Below are 24,753 nucleotides of genomic sequence, written 5' to 3'. Positions count from 1 at the left end.
TCATCTCCCCATTCCCCACACAGCTCCTCATCAGCCCCTTTCCAAATTATATCCTGGGAGCCTCACACAGAGTTATGCATCCTCATTCCCTTGTACCCTGGTTCCATGGTGCAGCTCCTCTCTTCACATGGCTCCATGCTGCAGCCCCTCGGTCCTCTCTTTACACGGCTCCATGCTGCAGCTCCTCATTTCCGGCTTCTCTTCTCCACCAGCAGCTTCCTGCAATTGACTCCTCCCCCTCAAGAAATCAACTCCAATTTAGATGCTGCCCTGCAGTCAGCTCTTCAATTGTACTCGTGTCTGAGATACGAGTACAATTGAATACTGGGAGCAGGCACGCTGCAGCTTCTCTGTGCCGGCTGTCAGCTTGACAGTCAGCGCAGAGAACTGCTGTCTCCCAGTCCGGGGGGTGGCAGAATGCAGTTGTCAGGGGAGACACTGCGGACCGCCGCATTAAGTGGCCCGACTGCGTCCCCCTGCCAGCTGCGCCTGGGGCACATGCCCCGGCTGCCCCCCCCTACATATGCCACTGTCTCTTCCACAGTCCATAATTTGATGCACTCACCAACAGATCCATGTTTTTATGGTGAGCTGTACTGAAAAGTTCATCAAAGCTGGCAGTGTTGCTTGCATTCCTCCAGAGTTTGTTGCTGCCATGTCCAAAAAATTTTTTGGGGTGCTTCTTGAAGTATGTTTGTTTGGGGTCATTGTCCTGCTGGAAGACCCATGACCTAGGAAGCAAACCCAGCTTTTGGACACTACATTGTGACCCTAAATCATTTGGGAATCTTCACATTTCATGATGCCTTGCACACAATCAAGGCACCCATTGCCAGAGGCAGCAAAGCAACCCAAAAATATATTTGAACCTCCACATATTTGACTAACTACTATGTTCTTTGTGTTATGTGCAGGGCCGTATTTGCCACTAGGCACTTGAGGGCACGTGCCTAGGGCGGCGGGATGCGGGGGGCGCCCTTGAGCTAGGTTTTTTCTTTTTTTTTTTTTTATAAAACTCCGGGGTCAAGTTTCCGCCCCCCCTCCTCCCTCCCTCCTTCCGATCATTAAGGGTGATGAATATGCGCATATTCATCTCACCTTAATTAGCGCTACCATGTGACCGCTGAAGACAGGAAGGAAGACACTGCAGAGATGCCAGGAAGTTCTGTGCTGCGCGGTGAGAGGTAAGTATGACAGGGAAAAAAAGTGGGGAGCCGTGCACACAGGGGAGAAGGATGGGGAGCCGTGCACACAAGGGAGAAGGATGGGGAGCCGTGCACACAAGGGAGAAGGATGGGGAGCCGTGCACACAAGGGAGAAGGATGGGGAGCCGTGCACACAAGGGAGAAGGATGGGGAGCCATGCACACAAGGGAGAAGGATGGGGAGCCGTGCACACAGGGGAGAAGGATGGGGAGCCGTGCACACAAGGGAGAAGGATGGGGAGCCATGCACACAAGGGAGAAGGATGGGGTGCCGTGCACACAAGGTAGAAGGATGGGGAGCCGTGCACACAGGGGAGAAGGATGGGGAGCCGTGCACACAGGGGAGAAGGATGGGGAGCCGTGCACACAAGGGAGAAGGATGGGGAGCCATGCACACAAGGGAGAAGGATGGGGTGCCGTGCACACAAGGGAGAAGGATGGGGAGCCGTGCACACAAGGGAGAAGGATGGGAAGCCGTGCACACAAGGGAGAAGAATGGGGAGTCGTGCACACAAGGGAGAAGGATGGGGAGCCGTGCACACAGGGGAGAAGGATGGGGAGCCGTGCACACAGGGGAGAAGAATGGGGAGCCGTGCACACAGGAGAGAAGGATGGGGAGCCGTGCACACAGGGGAGAAGGATGGGGAGCCGTGCACACAAGGGAGAAGGATGGGGAGCCGTGCACACAGGGGAGAAGGATGGGGAACCGTGCACACAAGGGAGAAGGATGGGGAGCCGTGCACACAGGGGAGAAGGATGGGGAGCCGTGCACACAGGGGAGAAGGATGGGGACCCGTGCACACAGGGGAGAAGGATGGGGGAGCCATGAACGCAGGGTGGGAGGATGGGGGAGGCATGAACGCAGTGTGGGAGGATGGAGTATAAATATGGAGTATAAATACTGGGCCCTATAAGGGGGACACAGTGTGAGAGGACAGTGTGAAGAGGGGACCGGTATAGAAAGGAGAGGTCAGTGTGAAGAGCATGTACCATAAGAAGGACAGTGTGGGGGTCATATTTTGTGCAGACAATATAGTGAGGGGCAATTTTTTATTTGGGAGCATTATAATGACACTTGTATCTTTAACCCCTTCAAGTCGCGGCCCTTTTTCGTTTTTGCGTTTTCATTTTTCACTTCCCTCTTTCCCAAAGCCATAACTTTTTTATTTTTCCGTCAATATGGTCATGTGAGGGCTTATTTTTTGCGGGACGAGTTGTACTTTTGAACGACACCATTCATTTTACCATGTATTTTACTAGAAAACGGGAAAAAAATTCCAAGTGCGGTGAAATTGCAAAAAAAGTGCAATCCCACACTTGTTTTTTGTTTGGCTTTTTTGCTAGGTTCACTAAATTCTAAAACTAACCTGACGTTATGATTCTCCAGGTCACTACGAGTTCATAGACACCTAACATGACAAGGTTATTTTTTATCCAAGTGGTGAAAAAAAAATCCAAACTTTGCTTAACCCCTTCCCGACCTTTGACGCATACGCTGCGTCATGAAAGTCGGTGCCATTCCGACCCATGACGCAGCATATGCGTCATGGAAAGATCGCGTCCCTGCAGATCGGGTGAAAGGGTTAACTCCCATTTCACCCGATCTGCAGGGACAGGGGGAGTGGTAGTTTAGCCCAGGGGGGGTGGCTTCACCCCCTCGTGGCTACGATCGCTCAGATTGACTGTTGAAAGTGAAACTGCCAATCAGAGCGATTTGTAATATTTCACCTAAAAAAATGGTGAAATATTACAATCCAGCCATGGCCGATGCTGCAATATCATCGGCCATGGCTGGACACACTAATGTGCACCCACTCCACTCCTCCGATCGCCCCCCCCAGCCCCCCGATCTGCGGTCTGCTCCCCTCGGTCCTGTGCTCCGCTCCCCCGTCCTCCTGCCCGCTCCCCCCGTGCTCCAATCACACCCCCCGTGCTCCAATCAAACCCCCCCGCACTCCGATCCGCCCCCCGCACAGCGATCCCCCCCGCACAGCGATTCCCCCCCCCGTGCTCCGATCCACCCGCCCGCACAGCGATCCCCCACTCCGTGCTCCAATCCACCCCCCCGTGTTCCGGTCCACCCCCCCCCCGTGCTCCGACGCCCCCCCCCCGTGCCCTGATCTCCCCCCCTTATACTTACCTGGCCTCCCGGGGACCGTCCGTCTTCTTTCCTGGGCGCCGCCATCTTCCAAAATGGCGGGCGCATGTGCAGTGCGCCCGCCGAATCTGCCGACCGGCAGATTCGTTCCAGAGTGAATTTTGATCACTGAGATATAACCTATCTCAGTGATCAAAATAAAAAAAAAAGTAAATGACCCCCCCCCCTTTTTGTCACCCCCATAGGTAGGGACAATAAAAAAAATATTTTTTTTTTTTTCCACTAAGGTTGGGGTAAGAACTAGGGTTTGGGCTAGGGTTAGGGGTAGGGTTAGGGGTAGGGTTAGGGGTAGGGTTAGGGGTAGGGTTAGGGGTAGGGTTAGGGGTAGGGTTAGGGTTTCGGTATGTGCACACGTATTCTGTTCCTCTGCGGATTTTTCCGCTGCGGATTTGATAAATCCGCAGTGCTAAACCGCTGCGGATTTATGGCGGATTTACCATGTTTTTTCTGCGCATTTCAATGCGGTTTTACAACAGCGATTTTCTATTTGAGCAGTTGTAAAACCGCTGCGGAATCCGCAGAAAGAAATGACATGCTGCGGAATGTAAACCGCTGCATTTCCGTGCAGTTTTTCCGCAGCATGTGTACAGCGATTTTTGTTTCCCATAGGTTTGCATTGAACTGTAAACTCATGGGAAACTGCTGCGGATCCGCAGCGTTTTCCGCAGCATGTGCACATACCTTTAGAATTAGGCTATGTGCACACGGTGCGGATTGGCCGCTGCGGATCCGCAGCAGAGTTCCATCAGGTTTACAGTACCATGTAAACATATGGAAAGCCAAATCCGCTGTGCCCATGGTGCGGAAAATACCGCGCGGGAACGCTGCGTTGTATTTTCCGCAGCATGTCAATTCTTTGTGCGGATTCCGCAGCGTTTTACACCTGTTCCTCAATAGGAATCCGCAGGTGAAATCCGGACAAAAAACACTGGCAATCCGCGGTAAATCCGCAGGTAAAACGCAGTGCCTTTTACCCGCGGATTTTTCAAAAATGGTGCTGAAAAATCTCATACGAATCCGCAACGTTGGCACATAGCCTTAGGGTTAGGGTTGGGTTGGAATTAGAGTTTGTGGTGAGGGTTAGGGGTGTGTTGGGGTTACGGGTGTGTTGGGGTTAGGGTTGTGATTAGGGTTACGGCTACAGTTGGGATAAGGGTTAGGGGTGTGTTGGAGTTAGAATTGAGGGGTTTCCACTGTTTAGGCACATCAGGGGGTCTCCAAACGCAACATGGCGCCACCATTAATTCCAGCCAATCTTGTATTCAAAAAGTCAAATGGTGCTCCCTCACTTCCGAGCCCCGACGTGCACCCAAACAGTGGTTTACCCCCACATATGGGGTACCAGCATACTCCGGACAAACTGCGCAACAATTACTGGGGTCCAATTTCTCCTGTTACCCTTGTGAAAATAAAGAAATGCTTGCTAAAACATCATTTTTGAGGAAAGAAAAATGATTTTTTATTTTCACGGCTCTGCGTTGTAAACGTCTGTGAAGCACTTGGGGGTTCAAAGTGCTCACCACATATCTAGATAAGTTCCTTGGGGGGTCTAGTTTCTAAAATGGGGTCACTTGTGGGGGGTTTCTACTGTTTAGGCACACCAGGGGCTCTGCAAACGCAATGTGACGCCCGCAGACCATTCCATCAAAGTCTGCATTTCAAAAGTCACTACTTCCCTTCTGAGCCCCGACGTGTGCCCAAACAGTGGTTTACCCCCACATATGGGCTATCAGCGTACTCAGGAGAAACTGGACAACAACTTTTGGGGTCAAATTTCTCCTGTTACCCTTTGTAAAATAAAAAATTGCAGGCTAAAAGATCATTTTTGAGAAAATAATTTTTTTTTTTTATTTTCATGGCTCTGCGTTATAAACTTCTGTGAAGCACTTGGGGGTTCAAAGTCCTCACCACACATCTAGATTAGTTCCTTTGGGGGTCTAGTTTCCAAAATGGGGTCATTTCTGGGGGATCTCCAATGTTTAGGCACACAAGGGCTCTCCAAACGTGACATGGTGTCCGCTAATGATTGGAGCTAATTTTCCATTTAAAAAGCCAAATGGCGTGCCATCCCTTCCGAGCCCTGCCGTGCGCCCAAACAGTGGTTTACCCCCACATATGGGGTATCAGCGTACTCAGGACAAACTGGACAACAATATTTGGGGTCCAATTTCTCCTATTATCCTTGGCAAAATAGGAAATTCCAGGCTAAAAAAATCATTTTTGAGGAAAGAAAAATTATTTTTTATTTTCATGGCTCTGCGTTATAAACTTCTGTGAAGCACCTGGGGGTTTAAAGTGCTCAATATGCATCTAGATAAGTTCCTTGGGGGGTCTAGTTTCCAAAATGGGGTCACTTGTGGGGGAGCTCCAATGCATAGGCACACAGGGGCTCTCCAAACGCGACATGGTGTCCGCTAACAATTGGAGCCAATTTTCCATTCAAAAAGTCAAATGGCGCGCCTTCCCTTCCGAGCCCTGCCGTGTGCCCAAACAGTGGTTTACCCCCACATATGAGGTATCGGCGTACTCGAGAGAAATTGCCCAACAAATTTTATGATCCATTTTATCCTACTGCCCATGTGAAAATGAAAAAATTGAGGCGAAAAGAATTTTTTTGTGAAAAAAAAGTACTTTTTCATTTTTACAGATCAATTTGTGAAGCACCTGAGGGTTTAAAGTGCTCACTAGGCATCTAAATAAGTTCCTTGGGGGGTCTAGTTTCCAAAATGGGGTCACTTGTGGGGGAGCTCCAATGTTTAGGCACACAGGAGCTCTCCAAACGCGACATGGTGTCCGCTAACGATGGAAAAAATTTTTCATTCAAAAAGTCAAATGGCGCTCCTTCCCTTCCGAGCCTTACCATGTGCCCAAACAGTGGTTTACCCCCACATATGAGGTATCGGCGTACTCAGGAGAAATTGCCCAACACATTTTAGGATCCATTTTAACCTGTTGCCCATGTGAAAATGAAAAAATTGAGGCTAAAAGAATTTTTTTGTGAAAAAAAAGTACTTTTTCATTTTTACGGATCAATTTGTGAAGCACCTGGGGGTTCAAAGTGCTCACTATGCATCTAGATAAGTTCCTTGGGGCGTCTAGTTTCCAAAATGGGGTCACTTGTGGGGGAGCTCCAATTTTTAGGCACACGGGGGCTCTCCAAACGTGACATGGTGTCCGCTAAAGAGTGGAGCCAATTTTTGATTCAAAAAGTCAAATGGCGCTCCTTCCCTTCCAAGCCCTGCCGTGCGCCCAAACAGTGGTTTACCCCCACATACGAGGTATCAGCGTACTCAGGACAAATTGCACAACAACTTTCGTGGTTCAGTTTCTCCTTTTACCATTGGGAAAATAAAAAAAATTGTTGCTAAAAGATAATTTTTGTGACTAAAAAGTTAAATGTTCATTTTTTCCTTCCATGTTGCTTCTGCTGCTGTGAAGCACCTGAAGGGTTAATAAACTTCTTGAATGTGGTTTTGTGCACCTTGAGGAGTGCAGTTTTTAGAATGGTGTCACTTTTGGGTATTTTCAGCCATATAGACCCCTTAAACTGACTTCAAATGTGAGGTGGTCCCTAAAAAAAATGGTTTTGTAAATTTCGTTGTAAAAATGACAAATCGCTGGTCAAATTTTAACCCTTATAACTTCCTAACAAAAAAAAATTTTGTTTCCAAAATTGTGCTGATGTAAAGTAAACATGTGGGAAATGTTATTTATTAACTATTTTGTGTCACATATCTCTCTGGTTTAACAGAATAAAAATTCAAAATGTGAAAATTGCGAAATTTTCAAAATTTTCGCCAAATTTCCGTTTTTATCACAAATAAACGCAGAATTTATTGACCTAAATTTACCACTAACATGAAGCCCAATATGTCACGAAAAAACAATCTCAGAACCGCTAGGATCCGTTGAAGCGTTCCTGAGTTATTACCTCATAAAGGGACACTGGTCAGAATTGCAAAAAACGGCAAGGTCTTTAAGGTCAAAATAGGCTGGGTCATGAAGGGGTTAAAAAAAAAAAAAAGTGCCATTTTCCGATACCCGAAGTGTCTCCATTTTTCGTGATCTGGGGTCAGGTGAGGGCTTATTTTTTGCGTGCCGAGCTGACGTTTTTAATTATACCATGTTGGTGCAGATACGTTCTTTTGATCGCCTGTTATTGCATTTTTTCATGCAATGTCGCGGCGACCAAAAAAAACGTAATTCTGGCATTTCAGATTTTTTTCTCGCTACACTGTTTAGCGATCAGGTTAATGCTTTTTTTTTATTGATAGATCGGGCGATTCTGAACGTGGCAATACCAAATATGTGTAGGTTTGTTGTTTTTTTTTAATTGTTTTATTTAGGATGGGGCGAAAGGGGGGTGATTTAAACTTTTATATTTTTTATATTTTTTTCATATTTTTAAAAACAATTTTTTGATACTTGTGCCATGCTTCAATAGACTCCATGGGAGACTAGAAGCTGGCATAGCCTGACCGGCTCTGCTACATAGCTGCGATCATCAGATTGCTGCTATGTAGCAGAAATGCAGGTGTGCTGTGAGCGCCGACCACAGGGGGGCGCTCACAGCAGGCCGGCATCAGTAACCATAGAGGTCTCAAGGACCACTAGGGTTACCTTCCTGATGCATCGCCGACCCCCGATCATGTGATGGGGGTCGGCGGTGACATCATTTCCGGCCGCCCGGCCGGAAGCGCCGGTTAAATGCCGCTGTCTGCGTTTGACAGCAGCATTTAACAGGTTAATAGCGGCGGGTGAATAGCAATTTCACCCACCGCTATTGCGCGCACATGTCAGCTGTACAAAACAGCTGACATGCCGCGACTTTGATGTGGTCTCATCGCCGGAGCCCACATCAAAGGGGGAGACACGACATGCGCCGTACTATTACTGCGCATGTCGTGAAAGGGTTAAGGGCGTCATGTGGAGACTTTCTGCAAAAGAGCGGCGAAGATGGAAGTCTGCAGAGACGGCTGTGGATGAGAAAAAACTCATCATGGGATCTGGACAAGATGAAGAAAAGGAGAACGGCTCCAGAGGCGACGTCATCTATCAGGTACCTGGATGTAAATGTTATTTGTGATGCTAACTCATGTTTTTATATATGTTAGGAGATTTAAAGGGACACTGTCACCTGAATTTGGAGGGAACAATTTTCAGCCATGGAGGCGGGGTTTTTGGGTGTTTGATTCACCCTTTCCTTACCCACTGGCTGCATGCTGGCTGCAATATTGGATTTAAGCTCATTCTCTGTCCTCCGTAGTACATACTGTACCTGCACAAGGCAATCTTGCCTTGCGCAGGCGTGTACTATGGAGGACAGAGAATGAGCTTCAATCCAATATTGCAGCCAGCATGCAGCCAGCGGGTAAGGAAAGGGTGAATCAAACACCCGAAAACCCCGCCCCTATGGCTGAAAATTGTTCCCTCCAAATTCAGGTGACAGAGTCCCTTTAAAGGGGATTTCCAGGCTTGTGATGAGTCTGCAGACTTCTGAATTCTCACAGTGCGCACTGCACACTGTCAGGATTCTCTCATGCTGGGGATTTACATTAATGCGATCACGTGCTGACTAGACATGCGTGACCTCCGTCAATGAAAATGAACTGAGCGAGGCCGGGCACATCTAGTCGGAATGTGGTCAGAAGCATACAAATCACATACTTGTGCTGACATGACCGTCCACCGGCAAGGGAGAATCCTAAAAGTGCAGTGCATGCGTTGTGAGAATTCAGAAGCTGCGATGTCAGGATTCAGCTCTGCAAGTTCCAGTAGTCGTCACATGGACACGTCACTCATATGTGATTTTCAGACTTTTATGGTCCTGCGACAACGAGCTTCTCTTCTGCTTCTCTTAGTTTTTCACTGAACATTGAGAGTATTAGGGAGAGGAGCTCGTGGGTACATGACTGAGTGTGCAAATCACATATGTCCTTGGCGGAGGGGGGGCACCAAAATGAATTCTTTCCCCGGGTGCCAGAAACCCTAGACACACCTCTGCTGGTATGCTACTGCGAGCGGCGATTACCGGGTCCGGTGGAGGGAGGTCTGTGCACAGGCAGTGAGGCAGGGACTGAGGGTGTGCACAGAGAGGATGGAGACCCGGAGACTGCCCGTCCCAGTCTACGCCGTAGCCTAGAGCCCTCATTATCATAGGAATATGTCAGTTAATAAATTGCTTTTCTGAAGCTTTATAGTGTAGTTATAGGTCAGGGAGGGTTGGATAGGGATGAGCTAGCAAGGTGCAGGGACTGTCGGATCTGCTGCAAAAGGCGACTTTCACATCAGCGATTTTTGCCAAAGTCACTGCCGATAGTGTCATACTCACCAAAGGGGGAGGCAGCACTAAAAGTGCCTAGGGCAGCAGAAACTCTAAATACGGCCCTGGTTATGTGCTTTACCAAAAAGCTCTATCTTGGTCTCATCTGTCCACAAGATGCCTACTGGCCCTCTAAAAATAGTTAAGGCCACCTGCCGACCCTCTACAAATAGTAAGAGCCGCCTAATGGCCCAGAAAAATTTTTGGGGGGACTTTCAGAGTTCCGCCTTCATAAATTAAACAGGATGCGTCTGATCAAGTCTCACATGCTACATGGCCAGATAAGGTAGTTATTTATTTTGCCTTCTATTATTATTATTTATTATTATAGTGCCATTTATTCCATGCCGCTTTACATGTGAGGAGGGGTATATGCAGCGCCCCAGGGTCCTGGTCGTTGCAGTAATGTCATTTTCCTCTAAGGGGGAGTGATGTTACGTTTGGAGGCAATGGAGGAGAACTCTTTGTCAGGTAACGCAATGCAAGCAACATGTTCACACTCCAGACCAAAAGGGGGAGCCTGTTTAACCCCTTTACCCCAAGGGTGGTTTGCACGTTAATGACCGGGCCAATTTTTACAATTCTGACCACTGTCCATTTGTGAGGTTATAACTCTGGAACGCTTCAACGGATCCCAGTGATTCTGACATTGTTTTCTCGTGACATATTGTACTTCATGACAATGGTAACATTTCTTTGATATTACCTGCGTTTATTTGTGAAAAAAATGGAAATATGGCGAAAATTTTGAAAATTTCGCAATTTTCCAACTTTGAATTTTTATGCAATTAAATCACAGAGATATGTCACACAAAATACTTAATAAGTAACATTTCCCACATGTCTACTTTACATCAGCACAATTTTGGAACCCAAATTTTTTTTTGTTAGGGAGTTATAAGGGTTAAAAGTTGACCAGCAATTTCTCATTTCTACAACACCATTTTATTTTAGGGACCACATCTCATTTGAAGTCATTTTGAGGGGTCTATATGATAGAAAATACCCAAGTGTGACACCATTCTAAAAACTACACCCCTCAAGGTGCTCAAAACCATATTCAAGAAGTTTATTTACCCTTCTGGTGCTTCACAGGAATTTTTTGAATGTTTAAATAAAAATGAACATTTAACTTTTTTTCACAAAAAATTTAATTCAGCTCCAATTTGTTTAATTTTACCAAGGGTAACAGGAGAAAATAGACCCCAAACATTGTTGTACAATTTGTCCTGAGCACGACAATACCCCACATGTGGGGGTAAACCACTGTTTGGGCGCATGGCAGAGCTCGGAAGCGAAGGAGCGCCATTTGACTTTTCAATGCAAACTTGACTGGAATTGAGATGGGACGCCATGTTTCGTTTGGAGAGCCCCTGATGTGCCTAAACATTGAAACCCCCCACAAGTGACACCATTTTGGAAAGTAGACCCCTTAAGGAACTTATCTAGATGTGTGGTGAGCACTTTGACCCACCAAGTGCTTCACAGAAGTTTATAATGTAGAACCGTAAAAATAAAAAATAATATTTTTTCACAAAAATTAATTTTCCGCCCCCAATTTTTTATTTTCCCAAGGGTAAGAGAAGAAATTGGACCCCAAAAGTTGTTGTACAATTTGTCCTGAGTACGCTGATACCCCATATGTGGGGGTAAACCACTGTTTGGGCGGATGGGAGAGCTCGGAAGGGAAGGAGCGCCGTTTGACTTTTCAATGCAAAATTGACAGGAATTGAGATGGGACGCCATGTTGCGTTTGGAGAGCCACTGATGTGCCTAAACATTGAAACCCCCCACAAGTGACACCATTTTGGAAAGTAGACCCCCTAAGGAACTTATCTAGATGTGTGGTGAGCACTTTGACCCACCAAGTGCTTCACAGAAGTTTATAATGCAGAGCCGTAAAAATAAAACAAAAAATTTTTCCCACAAAAATTATTTTTTTAGCCCCCAGTTTTGTATTTTCCCGAGGGTAACAGGAGAAAGTGGACCCCAAAATTTGTTGCCCAATTTGTCCTGAGTGCGATGATACACCATATGTGGGGGGAACCACTGTTTGGGCGCATGGGAGGGTTCGGAAGGGAAGGAGTGGCATTTGAATGCAGACTTAGATGGAATGGTCTGCAGGTGTCACATTGCGTTTGCAGAGCCCCTAATGTACCTAAACAGTAGAAACCCCCCACAAGTGACACCATTTTGGAAAGTAGACCCCCTAAGGAACTTATCTACATGTGTGGTGAGCACTTTGACCCACCAAGGGCTTCACAGAAGTTTATAATGGAGAGCCGTAAAAATAAAACAAAAATTTTTTCCCCCAAAAATTATTTTTTAGCCCCCAGTTTTGTATTTTCCCGAGGGTAAGAGGAGAAATTTGACCCCAAAAGTTGTTGTCCAATTTGTCCTGAGTATGCTGATACCCCATATGTTGGGGGGAACCACCGTTTGGGCGCATGGGAGGGCTCGGAAGGGAAGGAGTGCCATTTGGAATGCAGACTTAGATGGAATGGTCTGCAGGCGTCACATTGCGTTTGCAGAACCCCTAATGTACCTAAACAGTAGAAATCCCCCACAAGTGACCCCATATTGGAAACTAGACCCCCATGGAACTTATCTAGATGTGTTGTGAGAACTTTGAACCCCCAAGTGTTTCACTACAGTTTATAACGCAGAGCCGTGAAAATAAAAAATCCTTTTTTTTCCCACAAAAATTATTTTTTAGCCCCCAGTTTTGTATTTTCCCAAGGGTAACAGGAGAAATTGGACCCCAAAAGTTGTTGTCCTATTTGTCCGGAGTACGCTGATACCCCATATGTTGGGGTAAACCCCTGTTTGGGCACACGGGAGAGCTCGGAAGGGAAGGAGCACTGTTTTACTTTTTCAACGCAGAATTGGCTGGAATTGAGATCGGACGCCATGTCGCGTTTGGAGAGCCCCTGATGTGCCTAAACAGTGGAAACCCCCCAATTATAACTGAAACCCTAATCCAAACACACCCCTAACCCTAATCCCAACAGTAACCCTAACCACACCTCTAACCCTGACACACACCTAACCCTAATCCCAACCCTATTCCCAACTGTAAATGTAATCTAAACCCGAACCGTAACTTTAGCCCCAACCCTAACTGTAGCCTTAACCCTAGCCCCAACCCTAACTTTAGCCCCAACCCAAACTGTAGCCCTAACCCTAGCCCTAACCCTAACTTTAGCCCCAACCCTAACTGTAGCCTTAACCCTAGCCCTAACCATAGCCCTAACCCTAGCCCTAACCCTAGCCCTAGCCCTAACCCTAGCCCTAACCCTAGCCCTAACCCTAGCCCTAACCCTAGCCCTAACCCTAACCCTAGCCCTAACCCTAGCCCAAACCCTAACCCTAGCCCTAACCCTAGCCCTAGCCCTAACCCTAATGGAAAAATGGAAATAAATACATTTTTTTAATTTTTCCCTAACTAAGGGGGTGATGAAGGGGGGTTTGATTTACTTTTATAGCGGGTTTTTTAGCGGATTTGTATGATTGGCAGCCGTCACACACTGAAAGACGCTTTTTATTGCAAAAAATATTTTTTGCGTTACCACATTTTGAGAGCTATAATTTTTCCATATTTTGGTCCACAGAGTCATGTGAGGTCTTGTTTTTTGCGGGACAAGTTGACGTTTTTATTGGTAACATTTTCGGGCACGTTACATTTTTTGATCGCTTTTTATTCCGATTTTTGCGAGGCAGAATGACCAAAAACCAGCTATTCATGAATTTCTTTTGGGGGAGGCGTTTATACCGTTCCGCGTTTGGTAAAATTGATAAAGCAGTTTTATTCTTCGGGTCAGTACGATTACAGCGACACCTTATTTATATCATTTTTTTATGTTTTGGCGCTTTTATACGATAAAAACTATTTTATAGAAAAAATAATTATTTTTGCATCGCTTTATTCTCAGGACTATAACTTTTTTTTTTTTTGCTGATGATGCTGTATGGCGGCTCGTTTTTTGCGAGACAAGATGACGCTTTCAGCGGTATCATGGTTATTTATATCTGTCTTTTTGATCGCGTGTTATTCCACTTTTTGTTCGGCGGTATGATAAAGTGTTGTTTTTTGCCTCGTTTTTTTTTTTTTTTTTCTTACGGTGTTTACTGAAGGGGTTAACTAGTGGGCCAGTTTTATAGGTCGGGTCGTTACGGATGCGGCGATACTAAATATGTGTACTTTTATTGTTTTTTTTTTAATTTAGATAAAGAAATGTATTTAGGGGAATAATATATATTTTTTTTTTCATTATTTAGGAATATTTTTTTTTATTTTTTTTTTACACATTTTGAAAAATTTTTTTTTACTTTTTTACATTGTCCCAGGGGGGGACATCACAGATCAGTGATCTGACAGTGTGCACAGCACTCTGTCAGATCACTGATCTGACATGCAGCGCTGCAGCCTTCACAGTGCCTGCTCTGAGCAGGCTCTGTGAAGCCACCTCCCTCCCTGCAGGACCCGGATCCGCGGCCATCTTGGATTCGGGGCTGGAGGAAGCAGGGAGGGAGGTGAGACCCTCGCAGCAACGCGATCACATCGCGTTGCTGCGGGGGGCTCAGGGAAGCCCGCAGGGAGCTCCGGGAAGCCCACAGGGAGCTCCCTCCCTGCGGGAAGCTTCCCTATACCGCCGGCACATCGCGATCATCTTTGATCGCGGTGTGCCAGGGGTTAATGTGCCGGGGGCGGTCCGTGACCGCTCCTGGCACATAGTGCCGGATGTCAGCTGCGATAAACAGCTGACACCCGGCCGCGATTGGCGGCGCTCCCCCCGTGAGCGCCGCCGATCGAGCTGGACGTACTATCCCGTCCGTGGTCATGGGGGCCCACCCCACCTCGACGGGATAGTACGTCCCATGTCAGAAAGGGGTTAAGGTGAATTCCCCTATAAGAACATCCTGATCTAGCGGGAAAGAGTTCAGTTCCTGTCAGGGAGACAGAGGGAAAGGAAGCAGAGGAGCCCTGTGGCCTGAAGTCAGGGCCGGCGTCAGCACCCGGCGTACCCGGGCAAGTGCCAGGGCCTTGGCGAGACGGGGGGACCACTCACGCTGTCAGATCCATCTGGCCATTCAATTTGCGCTGGCACAAGCATCTTCTCAGTCAGTGCAGGGCCAGGCACATAGGGGTTAAGAACGCAGCCAGCGTGACATGGTTTGTGGGCGGAGAGAGCACGTTCTCCTGCTCTGCTCTCCCGCCACTGGCTGGCTGCACTCACTGACTGCTGAACTTATCAGGCAGATTCTGGAGGAAAGCTCCTACCCGCCCTGAGTGAGTGCCATGTATCGCTGTATTTTGACAGTCTGGGTGACCTGGGGCGGCCACAGCTGATATATATATATATATTATATTTCAGCAGCCGCCCAGCCCCCCAGCACCTGTCCTGTATATGTATATTCTGTATCTATACAGCCTGTATGACAGTATATATAATATATATACAGGACAGGTGCTGGGGGGCTGGGCGGCTGTTGAAACATATACACTGCACAATACCACTCCCCTGTATATATACACTGCACAGTACCAATCCCCTGTATATATACACTGCACAGTACCACTGCCCTGTATATATACACTGCATAGTACCAATCCTCTGTATAGATACACTTCACTGCACCGCTCCACCTGTCCTGTATATATACACTGCACAGTACCACTCCTCCTGTCCTATATATATATATATATATATATATATATATATATATATATATATATATATATATATATATATATATATTGCACAGTACCACTCCTCCTGTCCTGTATATATACACTGCACAGTACCACTCCTCCTATCCTGTATATATAAACTGCACAGTACCACTCCTCCTGTCCTGTATATATACACTGCACAGTACCACTCCTCCTGTATACAGTATCTACACTGCACAGTACCACTCCTCCTGTCCTGTATATATACACTGCACAGTACCACTCCTCCTGTCCTATATATACACTGCACAGTACCACTCCTCCTGTCCTGCATATATACACTGCACAGTACCACTCCTCCTGTCCTGTATATATACACTGCACAGTACCACTCCTTCTATGCCTTCAATTTTGAATAAATTCCCAACAGTGTCACCAGCAAAGCACCCCCACACCATCACACCTCCTCCTCCATGCTTCACGGTGGGAACCAGGCATGTAGAGTCCATCCGTTCACCTTTTCTGCGTCGCACAAAGACACGGTGGTTGGAACCAAAGATCTCAAATTTGGACTCATCAGACCAAAGCACAGATTTCCACTGGTCTAATGTCCATTCCTTGTGTTCTTTAGCCTAAACAAGTCTCTTCTGCTTGTTGCGTGTCCTTAGCAGTGGTTTCCTAGCAGCTATTTTACCATGAAGGCCTGCTGCACAAAGTCTCCTCTTAACAGTTGTTGTAGAGATGTGTCTGCTGCTAGAACTCTGTGTGGCATTGACCTGGCCTCTTATTTGAGCGGCTGTTAACCTGTGATTTCTGAGACTGGTGACTTGGATAAACTTATCCTCAGAAGCAGAGGTGACTCTTGGTCTTCCTTTCCTGGGGAGGTCCTCATGTGAGCCAGTTTCTTTGTAGCGCTTGATGGTTTTTGCCACTGCACTTGGGGACACTTTCAAAGTTTTCCCAATTTTTTGGACTGACTGACCTTCATTTCTTAAAGTAATGATGGCCACTCGTGTTTCTTTACTTAGCTTTTTTTCTTGCCATAATACAAATTCTAACAGTCTATTCAGTAGGACTATCAACTGTGTATCCACCAAAGTTCTGCACAACACAACTGATGGTCCCAACCCCATTTATAAGGCAAGAAATCCCACTTATTAAACCTGACAGGGCACACCTGTCAAGTGAAAACCATTCCCGGTGACTACTTCTTGAAGTTCATCAAGAGAATGCAAATAGTGTGCAAAGCAGTCATCAAAGCAAAAGGTGGCTACTTTGAAGAACCTAGAATATAAGACATAATTTCAGTTGTTTCACACTTTTTTGTTAAGTATATAATTCCACATGTGTTAATTCATAGTTTTGATGCCTTCAGTGTGAATGTACAGTTTTCATAGTCATGAAAATACAGAAAAATCTTTAAATGAGGTGTGTCCAAACTTTTGGTCTGTCCTGTATATACACTGCACAGTACCACTCCTCCTGTCCTGTATATATACACTTCACAGTACCACTCCTCCTGTCGTGTATATATACACTGCACAGTACCACTCCTCCTTTCCTGTATATATACACTGCACAGTACCACTCCTCCTGTCCTGTACTTATACACTGCACAGTCCCACTCCTCCTGTCCTGTATATATACACTGCACAGTACCACTCCTCCTTTCCTGTATATATACACTGCACAGTACCACTTCTCCTGTCCTGTATATATACACTGCACAGTACCACTCCTCCTGTCCTGTATATATACACTGCACAGTACCACTTCTCCTGTCCTGTATATATACACTGCACAGTACCACTCCTCCTGTCCTGTATATATACACTGCACAGTACCACTCCTCCTGTCCTGTATATATACACTGCACAGTACCACTCCTCCTTTCCTGTATATATACACTGCACAGTACCACTCCTCCTGTCCTGTATATATACACTGCAGAATTTACAATAGCTATCACTCATGTAAGAAGTGAAATCTGGCATTGTGTACTATAACTATATTTCTCTGCTGTATCTGGGCATCATGAATCGTGGTATGTGTTAAAGGGAGGGGGGGCCCACTGAGACTCTTTCGCCCGGGGCCCTCAAAAACCTGGAGCCGGCCCTGCCTGAAGTGCTGCAGCTCCTAGGAAACAGATGGATAGAAAGCAGAACATATTGCAGCAAGCGTAAAAGAAGTCATAGCAAAGGAGTGGAAACCAGAAGGGGATCAGCCTTGCACAGGCTGCCTCCTTCTGTGGCGCAGAATCCCGGTAGCCGGCACAATGAGGGAGTAAGGACCTTTATGCTTTACTTCAGAGACCGGCAGGACTGCTAATTTCACATCACTGAGCCGCCCCTACACCCAGGAGGCAAGGTGGCACCGCTTAGAGGCTGGGGCATGATAGAGTCCCTGTAAAACTCCTCAAGCCACCGGTCATACGGGTTTGTCCTATCCATCTGGGGGACAGAGAGAGAGACATAACATCAATAACATCTACAACATCTGTGAGAACCTTATGAGAGGCTTAGCAGTAAGATACTACAATACCAAGGTGCTAGAGGAAGGCTACTGATTTCTACCTGGACAAGGGGACTCTTGATTTGCCTCCAAACCGGCCGGACTCTGCCTGCCCTGAGATCTGGTGCCCTGGACTGTGGATGTTGAAGTCTTCAGTAAAGGTAAAGAGACTGCAATCCTGTGTCCTCGTTCTTCACTGCGCCTCACACCATCCACACTCTGGGAAGCCCTGGGGACATACTTCACCTGTGGGAAGGTATACCATCTAGCTGCCATAACATCACCCCAGCGGACGCCTTAAAACAGCGTCTGTCACCCTGACCGAACACCAGAGATGGTGTCACGAAGATAAACTCTATCCCTTTAAAGACCTTTCCCTTTTACACGGACGTCCCAGGGCCACGGAGCGGATCAGCCACCGTGACATCCCCCTGTGAACCGCAGGACCCGGTACAGAGTACCCCACTGCCCACGGGGGCGCTCCATATACATAATAAAAACAAGTACAATAATCTTAAACAATACAGGTCACAACTGGTACACGAGGAGAGAGGACCCTGCCCGCGAGGGCTCACAATCTGCAAGGGATGGGTGAGGATACAGTAGGCGAGAGTAGAGCTGGTCGTGCAGCGGTTTATATACAAGTCATTTTTCAGGGGTCTTCTTCATGCTGTTCCCAGGCCATTTCATTGCTGTTTCCATTGATTTCAGCAGTTTTTAGACCCCTCCAGACTTCCCGGGAGTTGGGGGGGGGGGCAGGGGGGGGACTCACCAGAAAAATGCTGGAGATCCCCCCCATTGACTTCCATTATACTCGTCACTTAATTTGCTCAACTTGAGTAACGAGCATCACTATTCAAAATTCAACATTTCATTCATCTTTCATCCTTTGGACATATTATATAGGTGTATATATATATATATATATATATATATATATATTTATAGTGGATTTCATATTTCTAACACGAAACGCAGAATAAACATGAGGAGAAGAAGAAGGAGATTGAGATAACGACAACCAACATTTAGAATCTCTATAGTCTATATTGTAGTCACCTGACCGAATGCTCCAATTTTCATTGAACACATGCCACACATCATAGCTTGAGACCTGAGAAAGCCATCACTGCATACATGAGTGCATCGCAGACCCTACAAAGCACACACATAGAATAGTAAACATCTAGCCAACAACACCATCAACTTTTTAATATGCAAATTTGACTATTAATATTATGCGATAAAGAACGGCAATGCTCTCTAGTTTTTACCTTTAAGTACTGTGCTCTGGTGTGAGCCTGAATGCCGTGAGCACGGGGATCCTTTCTGAGGAAATTGACCAGGCGACTGTTCAGCATGGCTTCCCGCAGGAGTCGTGGCAATTGGTACACCACTGTGGCATTATCGATGCAATTGTACTCATAGTAATCAGTCAGGCTTACTAAATATATAAATTTTGAGTTGTCAGGACTTAGTAAACACTGATCCACTGCCTAAAATAAGAAAAAAAAGGGACAATTATTGCAAGATAGAAGCATGTAAGAAGTGTTACAGTGCCTTGCGAAAGTATTCAGCCCCCTGGAACTTTTCAACCTTTTCCCACATATCATGCTTCAAACATAAAGATAGCAAATGTACATTTTTGATGAAGAATCAGCAACAAGTGGAACACAATTGTGAAGTTGAACAAAATTTATTGGTTATTTTAAATTTTTGTGGAAATTCAAAAAGTGAAAGGTGGGGCGTGCAATATTATTTGGCCCCTTTAACTTAAGGTACCTTCACACTGATCAACTTTCCAACGATCACGACCAGCGATACGACCTGGCCGTGATCGTTGGAAAGTCCTTGTGTGGTCGCTGGAGAGCTGTCACACAGCTCTCCAGCGACCAACGATGCCGAAGTCCCCGGGTAACCAGGGTAAACATCGGGTTACTAAGCGCAGGGCCGCGCTTAGTAACCCGATGTTTACCCTGGTTACCATTGTAAATGTAAAAAAAAAACCACTACATACTCACATGGCCACACAAGCCTCATTCATACATAAATAAAAGGACACGACAAAGCTTTTGGTGGAAAAATAAGGCCGTGATGTTTATTTTGGGTAACTCATTAATAAATAACAGTCCATTACCAAATAACTTAATCAGAATATGACCAAACACTCCAATATCCAAAAATCCATCCACCCAGAGACTGGGCGATTTTCCCACAAGCCTCAACTCAGCGAGTTGAGGCCCCCCCCAAACTGCACAGCCATTTTTCCACCACGCTCTGAAGGTTCAAATTAAAAATATCCAAACCAATGTTTGATAAATGAATCATATCTTGCCGGTAGAGTCCAGGTAAAAAACCTTCAAGGTCGATGTGCCTATAAGAAAAACCGTTAACCATCGGTAAAAATGTTTCCATATTCCTATTCACTCTTTTCCGAATTTTTTCCATGAAACCGAAATCGGTTGTCTTCCACGCCAACCTATGAACGATCTTGGAAAATATGAAACCCGGATAGGGAAAAGATTGCCGGAGATTAACAATATCGGCTTGCATACTTGCGAGTAGATCTAAGGTTCTCAACCTTCCGAGATCATTGCCACCCACGTGAAAAACAACCACATCGGGAAAAGGAAAGAACTTAAAACAATATTTAAACTCTAAAACCAGGTTATACCATCTCAGTCCGCGAACACCATGCCAAAATATTTGAACCAAAGAGAGATCGAAGGACAAATTCTCTGTATACGACCGTTGAGCCGCTCGCTTCTGAGCCCAAAAAACAAAAGAGTGGCCGATTATCCACACTATGGTTGGACCTAAAAATAAATCAAGAATTAGTATACTGGCGCTCACAGTCAGTGCGGGAAGCTGACGGCGAGGGACGTGACAGACACCGGAATGTGCGTATGTAGTGTTTTTTTTTTTTACATTTACAATGGTAACCAGGGTAAATATCGGGTTACTAAGCACGGCCCTGCGCTTAGTAACCCAATATTTACCCTGGTTACCAGTGAACACATCGCTGGATCGGCATCACACACGCCGATCCAGCAATGACAGTGGGTGATTCAGCGACGAAATAAAGTTCTGGCCTTCTAGCTCCGACCAGCGATGTCACAGCAGGATCCAGATCGCTGCTGCATGTCAAACACAACGAGATCGCTATCCAGGACGCTGCAACGTCACGGATCGCTGTTGTTATCGTTCAAAAGTTGCTGAGTGTGACGGTACCTTAAATACTTTGTTGCGCCACCTTTTGCTGTGATTATAGCTGCAAGTCGCTTGGGGTATGTCTCTGTCAGTTTTGTACATCGAGAGACTGAAATTCTTGCCCATTCTTCTTGGCAAACAGCTCGAGTTCAGTTAGGTTTGATGGAGATCGTTTGTGAACAGCAGTTTTCATCTCTTTCCACAGATTCTCAATTGGATTGAGGTCTGGACTCTGACTTGGCCATTTTTGTGAACCATTCCATTGTAGATTTTGCTTTATGTTTGGGATCATTGTCTTCGTGGAAGACAAATCTTTGTCCCAGTCTCAGGTCTTTTGCAGACTCCAACAGGTTTTCTTCAAGAATGGTCCTGTATTTGGCTCCATCCATCTTCCCATCAATTTTAACCATATTCCCTGTCCCTGCTGAAGAAAAGCAGTCCCAAACCATGATGCTGCTACCACCATGTTCAACAGTGGGGATGGTGTGTTCAGGGTGATGAGCTGTGTTGCCTTTACGCCAAACATATCATTTGGCATTGCTGCCAAAAATATGGATTTTTGTGTTACTCATCGTAAAATCCTTTTCTCCGAGACGATCATTGGGGGACACAGGATTGTGGGTGTATGGTTCTGCCGCCAGGAGGCTGACACTAAGTAAACATAAAAAAAGTTAGCTCCTCCTCTGTCGTATATACCCTGACACTGGCCGCAGGCTAATCCCGTGTGGTGCAGAAAAGCAGTAGGAGAACAAAAAATAAATCAGCTTTAACACAGGTGCAACATGTCTAGAAACAAAAACACCAAATAATAAAGAAGAAGCCATCTGGCTAGTAGGGTGGGTGCTGTGTCCCCCAATGAGCGTCTCGGAGAAAAGGATTTTACCGTGAGGAACACAAAAATCCATATTTCTCCTTAGTCTCATTCGGAGACACAGGACTGTGGGACGTCCTAAAGCAGTCCCTGGGTGGGAAACCAACTCCACGGTATAATCCCTGAGCACCTATTTCTTATAGATGTGCTACCGCTGCCTGGAGAATCCTCCCACCCAGACTTGCATCCTCTGAAGCCTGAGTATGGACATTATAGTGTTTAGAGAAAGTGTGTAGACTGGACTAGGTCGCCACCTTGCAAACCTGTTCTGCTGATGCCTGATGCCGAAAAGTCCACTGCCCGAGTGGAGTGTGCCCTGATCCCAACCGGAACGACTGTGCCTCTGATGTGGTAGGACTCCTGGATAGTCAAACGTATCCACCTGGCTATGGTCAATTTTGAGGCCGCGAGTCCCCTTCCTGCAACCCTTGGGAAGGACAAACAGTGTGTTTGTCGGTCAAAAGGATGCCGTCCGAGACACTTATCTCCTGAGAGCTTTCACTAGATCTAGAGTATGGAGAGCCCTTTCCACCCGATGCGTTGGCGCCGGGCAAAACGAAGGCAAGACAATGTCCTTGTTCATGTGGAACGAGGAAACAACCTTTGGCAAAAAAGGGGGTGCTGGCCTAAGCACCACCTTATCCTGATGAAAAAGCAAAAACGGAGCTCGGCAGGATAGAGCCACCAGCTCCGAGACCCGCCTGATGGAAGTTATGGCCACTAGAAATACTACCTTCCAGGAAAGGAATGTCAAGAAAATGTCCTGAAGAGGTTCGAATGGAGATTCCTGCAGAACCTCTAGGACCAGGTTAAGGTCTCAAGCGTCCAGGGGGCCTTGTAAGGCAGTACCATGTGAGCAACGCCTTGTATGAAGGTCTTCACCTGTAAATTAGTAGCGATTCTGCGCTGAAAAAGGACAGAAAAGGCCGACAACTGTCTTTTGAGGGTACTTGGTGCTAAACTCGAATCTAGACCGACCTGGAGGAACGCTAAAATGTTGGGGATAGAGAAACAAAGAGGGGATTAAACGCGCTCTCAGCACCATGCAAAGAAGACCTTCCAGGTGTGATGGTAGATACGTGCTGAGGCGGGCTTTCGGGCGCCAATCATAGTAGCGGCCACCTTCTGGGAGAACCCGGCCTGGGTTAGAATCCAAGATTCAACGGCCAGGCAGTTAAACACAGGGCCCCTGCGCTCTAGTGGTAGATTGGACCCTGGGAGAGAAGGTCCTCGCGCTCTGGCAAACGCCAGGGTGTCTCGGTGAGCAGCTGTACCAGGTCTGCGTACCAAGACTGCCAAGGGCAATCCAGAGTGACCAGAATTGCTGGGACCTGCTCTATCTTGATCTTTTTGATGACCCTTGGGAGCAGTGTTAGCGGAGGAAACAGGTATGGAAGGTTAAACTGGTTCCAAGGTAGGCATCTACAGCGATTGCCTGTGGATCCCGGTATCGGGCTACAAACCTGGGCACTTTGGTGTTTACCCTGGAAGCCATCAGGTCCACGTCCGAGGTCCCTCAGTGTTGGCAAATCTGTTGAAAAACATCGGGTGAAGCGACCACTTCCCGGACACCAGACCCTGTCGGCTGAGGAAATCCGCCGTCCAGTTCTCTCCCGGATTGTCGACTGCCGAGATCACAGAGTGGTACTTCTCGGCCCAACAGAGGATCTGTTTTACCTCATGCATGGCCGCCTTCCTGCGGGTACCCACTTGATGATTTATGTACGCCACGGTCGTGGCATTGTCCAATTGGATCCAGACGGGGCATCCTGCCCGAAGATAATGAAAGTGCTGTAGAGCCAGCCGAATAGCCCGAATCTATGTGTTCCAGACGAGTATGGACTGGAACACATCAGCTTGGCTGCCCCTCAATCTGTGAACACGATTCTATGTATACAGGCCTAATTTATAGAGTCACCCTTGAGGTCAGATTTCTAGACCAGCATCTCAAGCTGTTATTATAATTGCTTGACTCTGATTGGACCATGGACACTCCACCAATTAATATTTTATTTCCTCTGAAATTCTCTGTTTTAAGTTTCTCACAGATAGATAGTGTCAGGCTGCAATTGACATCTCCCTTCAAGAGAGCCGAAGGTGTTAAACGTTTCCCCTTCCTGGTTCTTAGCAAGACCCCCTGGCAAGAGTGGAGACAGTAGACTGCTTCTCAGGATAATATATGTTGTGACCCCTTGTGAGACCTGCAGTCTCAGGACAGATGTTAAATTACTGCTAGTCACACATATACCTATACAGATTTTGCTACATGATAGTGGTAAAATTTCTTCTATGTAACTTGAGTTTGTGAAAAAATTGAAATTTGGTGAAAATTTGGAACATTTTGCAATTTTTTAATTCTTATTCCCTTAACCCCTTCCCGACCTGTGACACAGCGTATGCATCATGAAAGTCGGTGCCAATCCGACCTGTGACACATGTGCTGCGTCACAGAATGATCGCGTTCCTGCAGGTCGGGTGAAAGGGTTAACTGTAATTTCACCCACCCTGCAGGTACAGGAGGAGTTGCACTTGAGCCCAGGGGGGTGGCTTCGCTCCCCCCGTGGCTACGTTCGCTCTGATTGGCTGTTGAAAGTGACTGTTTCACTTTTAATCAGAGCAATCATAATATTTCACTAATGAAAATTGGTGAAATAGTACAATCCAGCCATGGCTGATGCTGCAATAACATCGGTCAAGGCTGGAGACCGCGATCTGCCCCCCTGCGTCCTGTCCTCTGCTGTCCTCCGCTCCCCACCGTCCTTCCGTCCGCTCCCCCCACGGTCCGATCTCACCCCCTGTGGTC

The 24,753-nt window shown here is 46.6% G+C and overlaps 1 protein-coding gene across 1 annotated transcript in view; it reads right to left on the bottom strand.

The window, feature by feature from the left end:
- The window catches only part of LOC138657768 (uncharacterized), a 49,030-nt gene that overhangs the window by 9,655 nt on the left and 14,622 nt on the right, over positions 1–24,753 (bottom strand). Inside the window, exons 3-4 of the mRNA XM_069745433.1 lie at positions 19,144–19,365; positions 18,929–19,024 (exon numbers count right to left, since the gene is read on the bottom strand). Of these exons, the coding sequence (XP_069601534.1) occupies positions 18,929–19,024; positions 19,144–19,365 (318 nt within the window). The remainder of the gene's footprint in view (positions 1–18,928; positions 19,025–19,143; positions 19,366–24,753) is intronic.

Source organism: Ranitomeya imitator, chromosome 1 (genome assembly GCF_032444005.1).
Source record: "Ranitomeya imitator isolate aRanImi1 chromosome 1, aRanImi1.pri, whole genome shotgun sequence".
Lineage (NCBI taxonomy): Eukaryota > Metazoa > Chordata > Amphibia > Anura > Dendrobatidae > Ranitomeya > Ranitomeya imitator.
The sequence above is the reverse complement of the archived record's forward strand: the minus strand, read 5'-3'. Positions and strand labels throughout refer to the sequence as shown.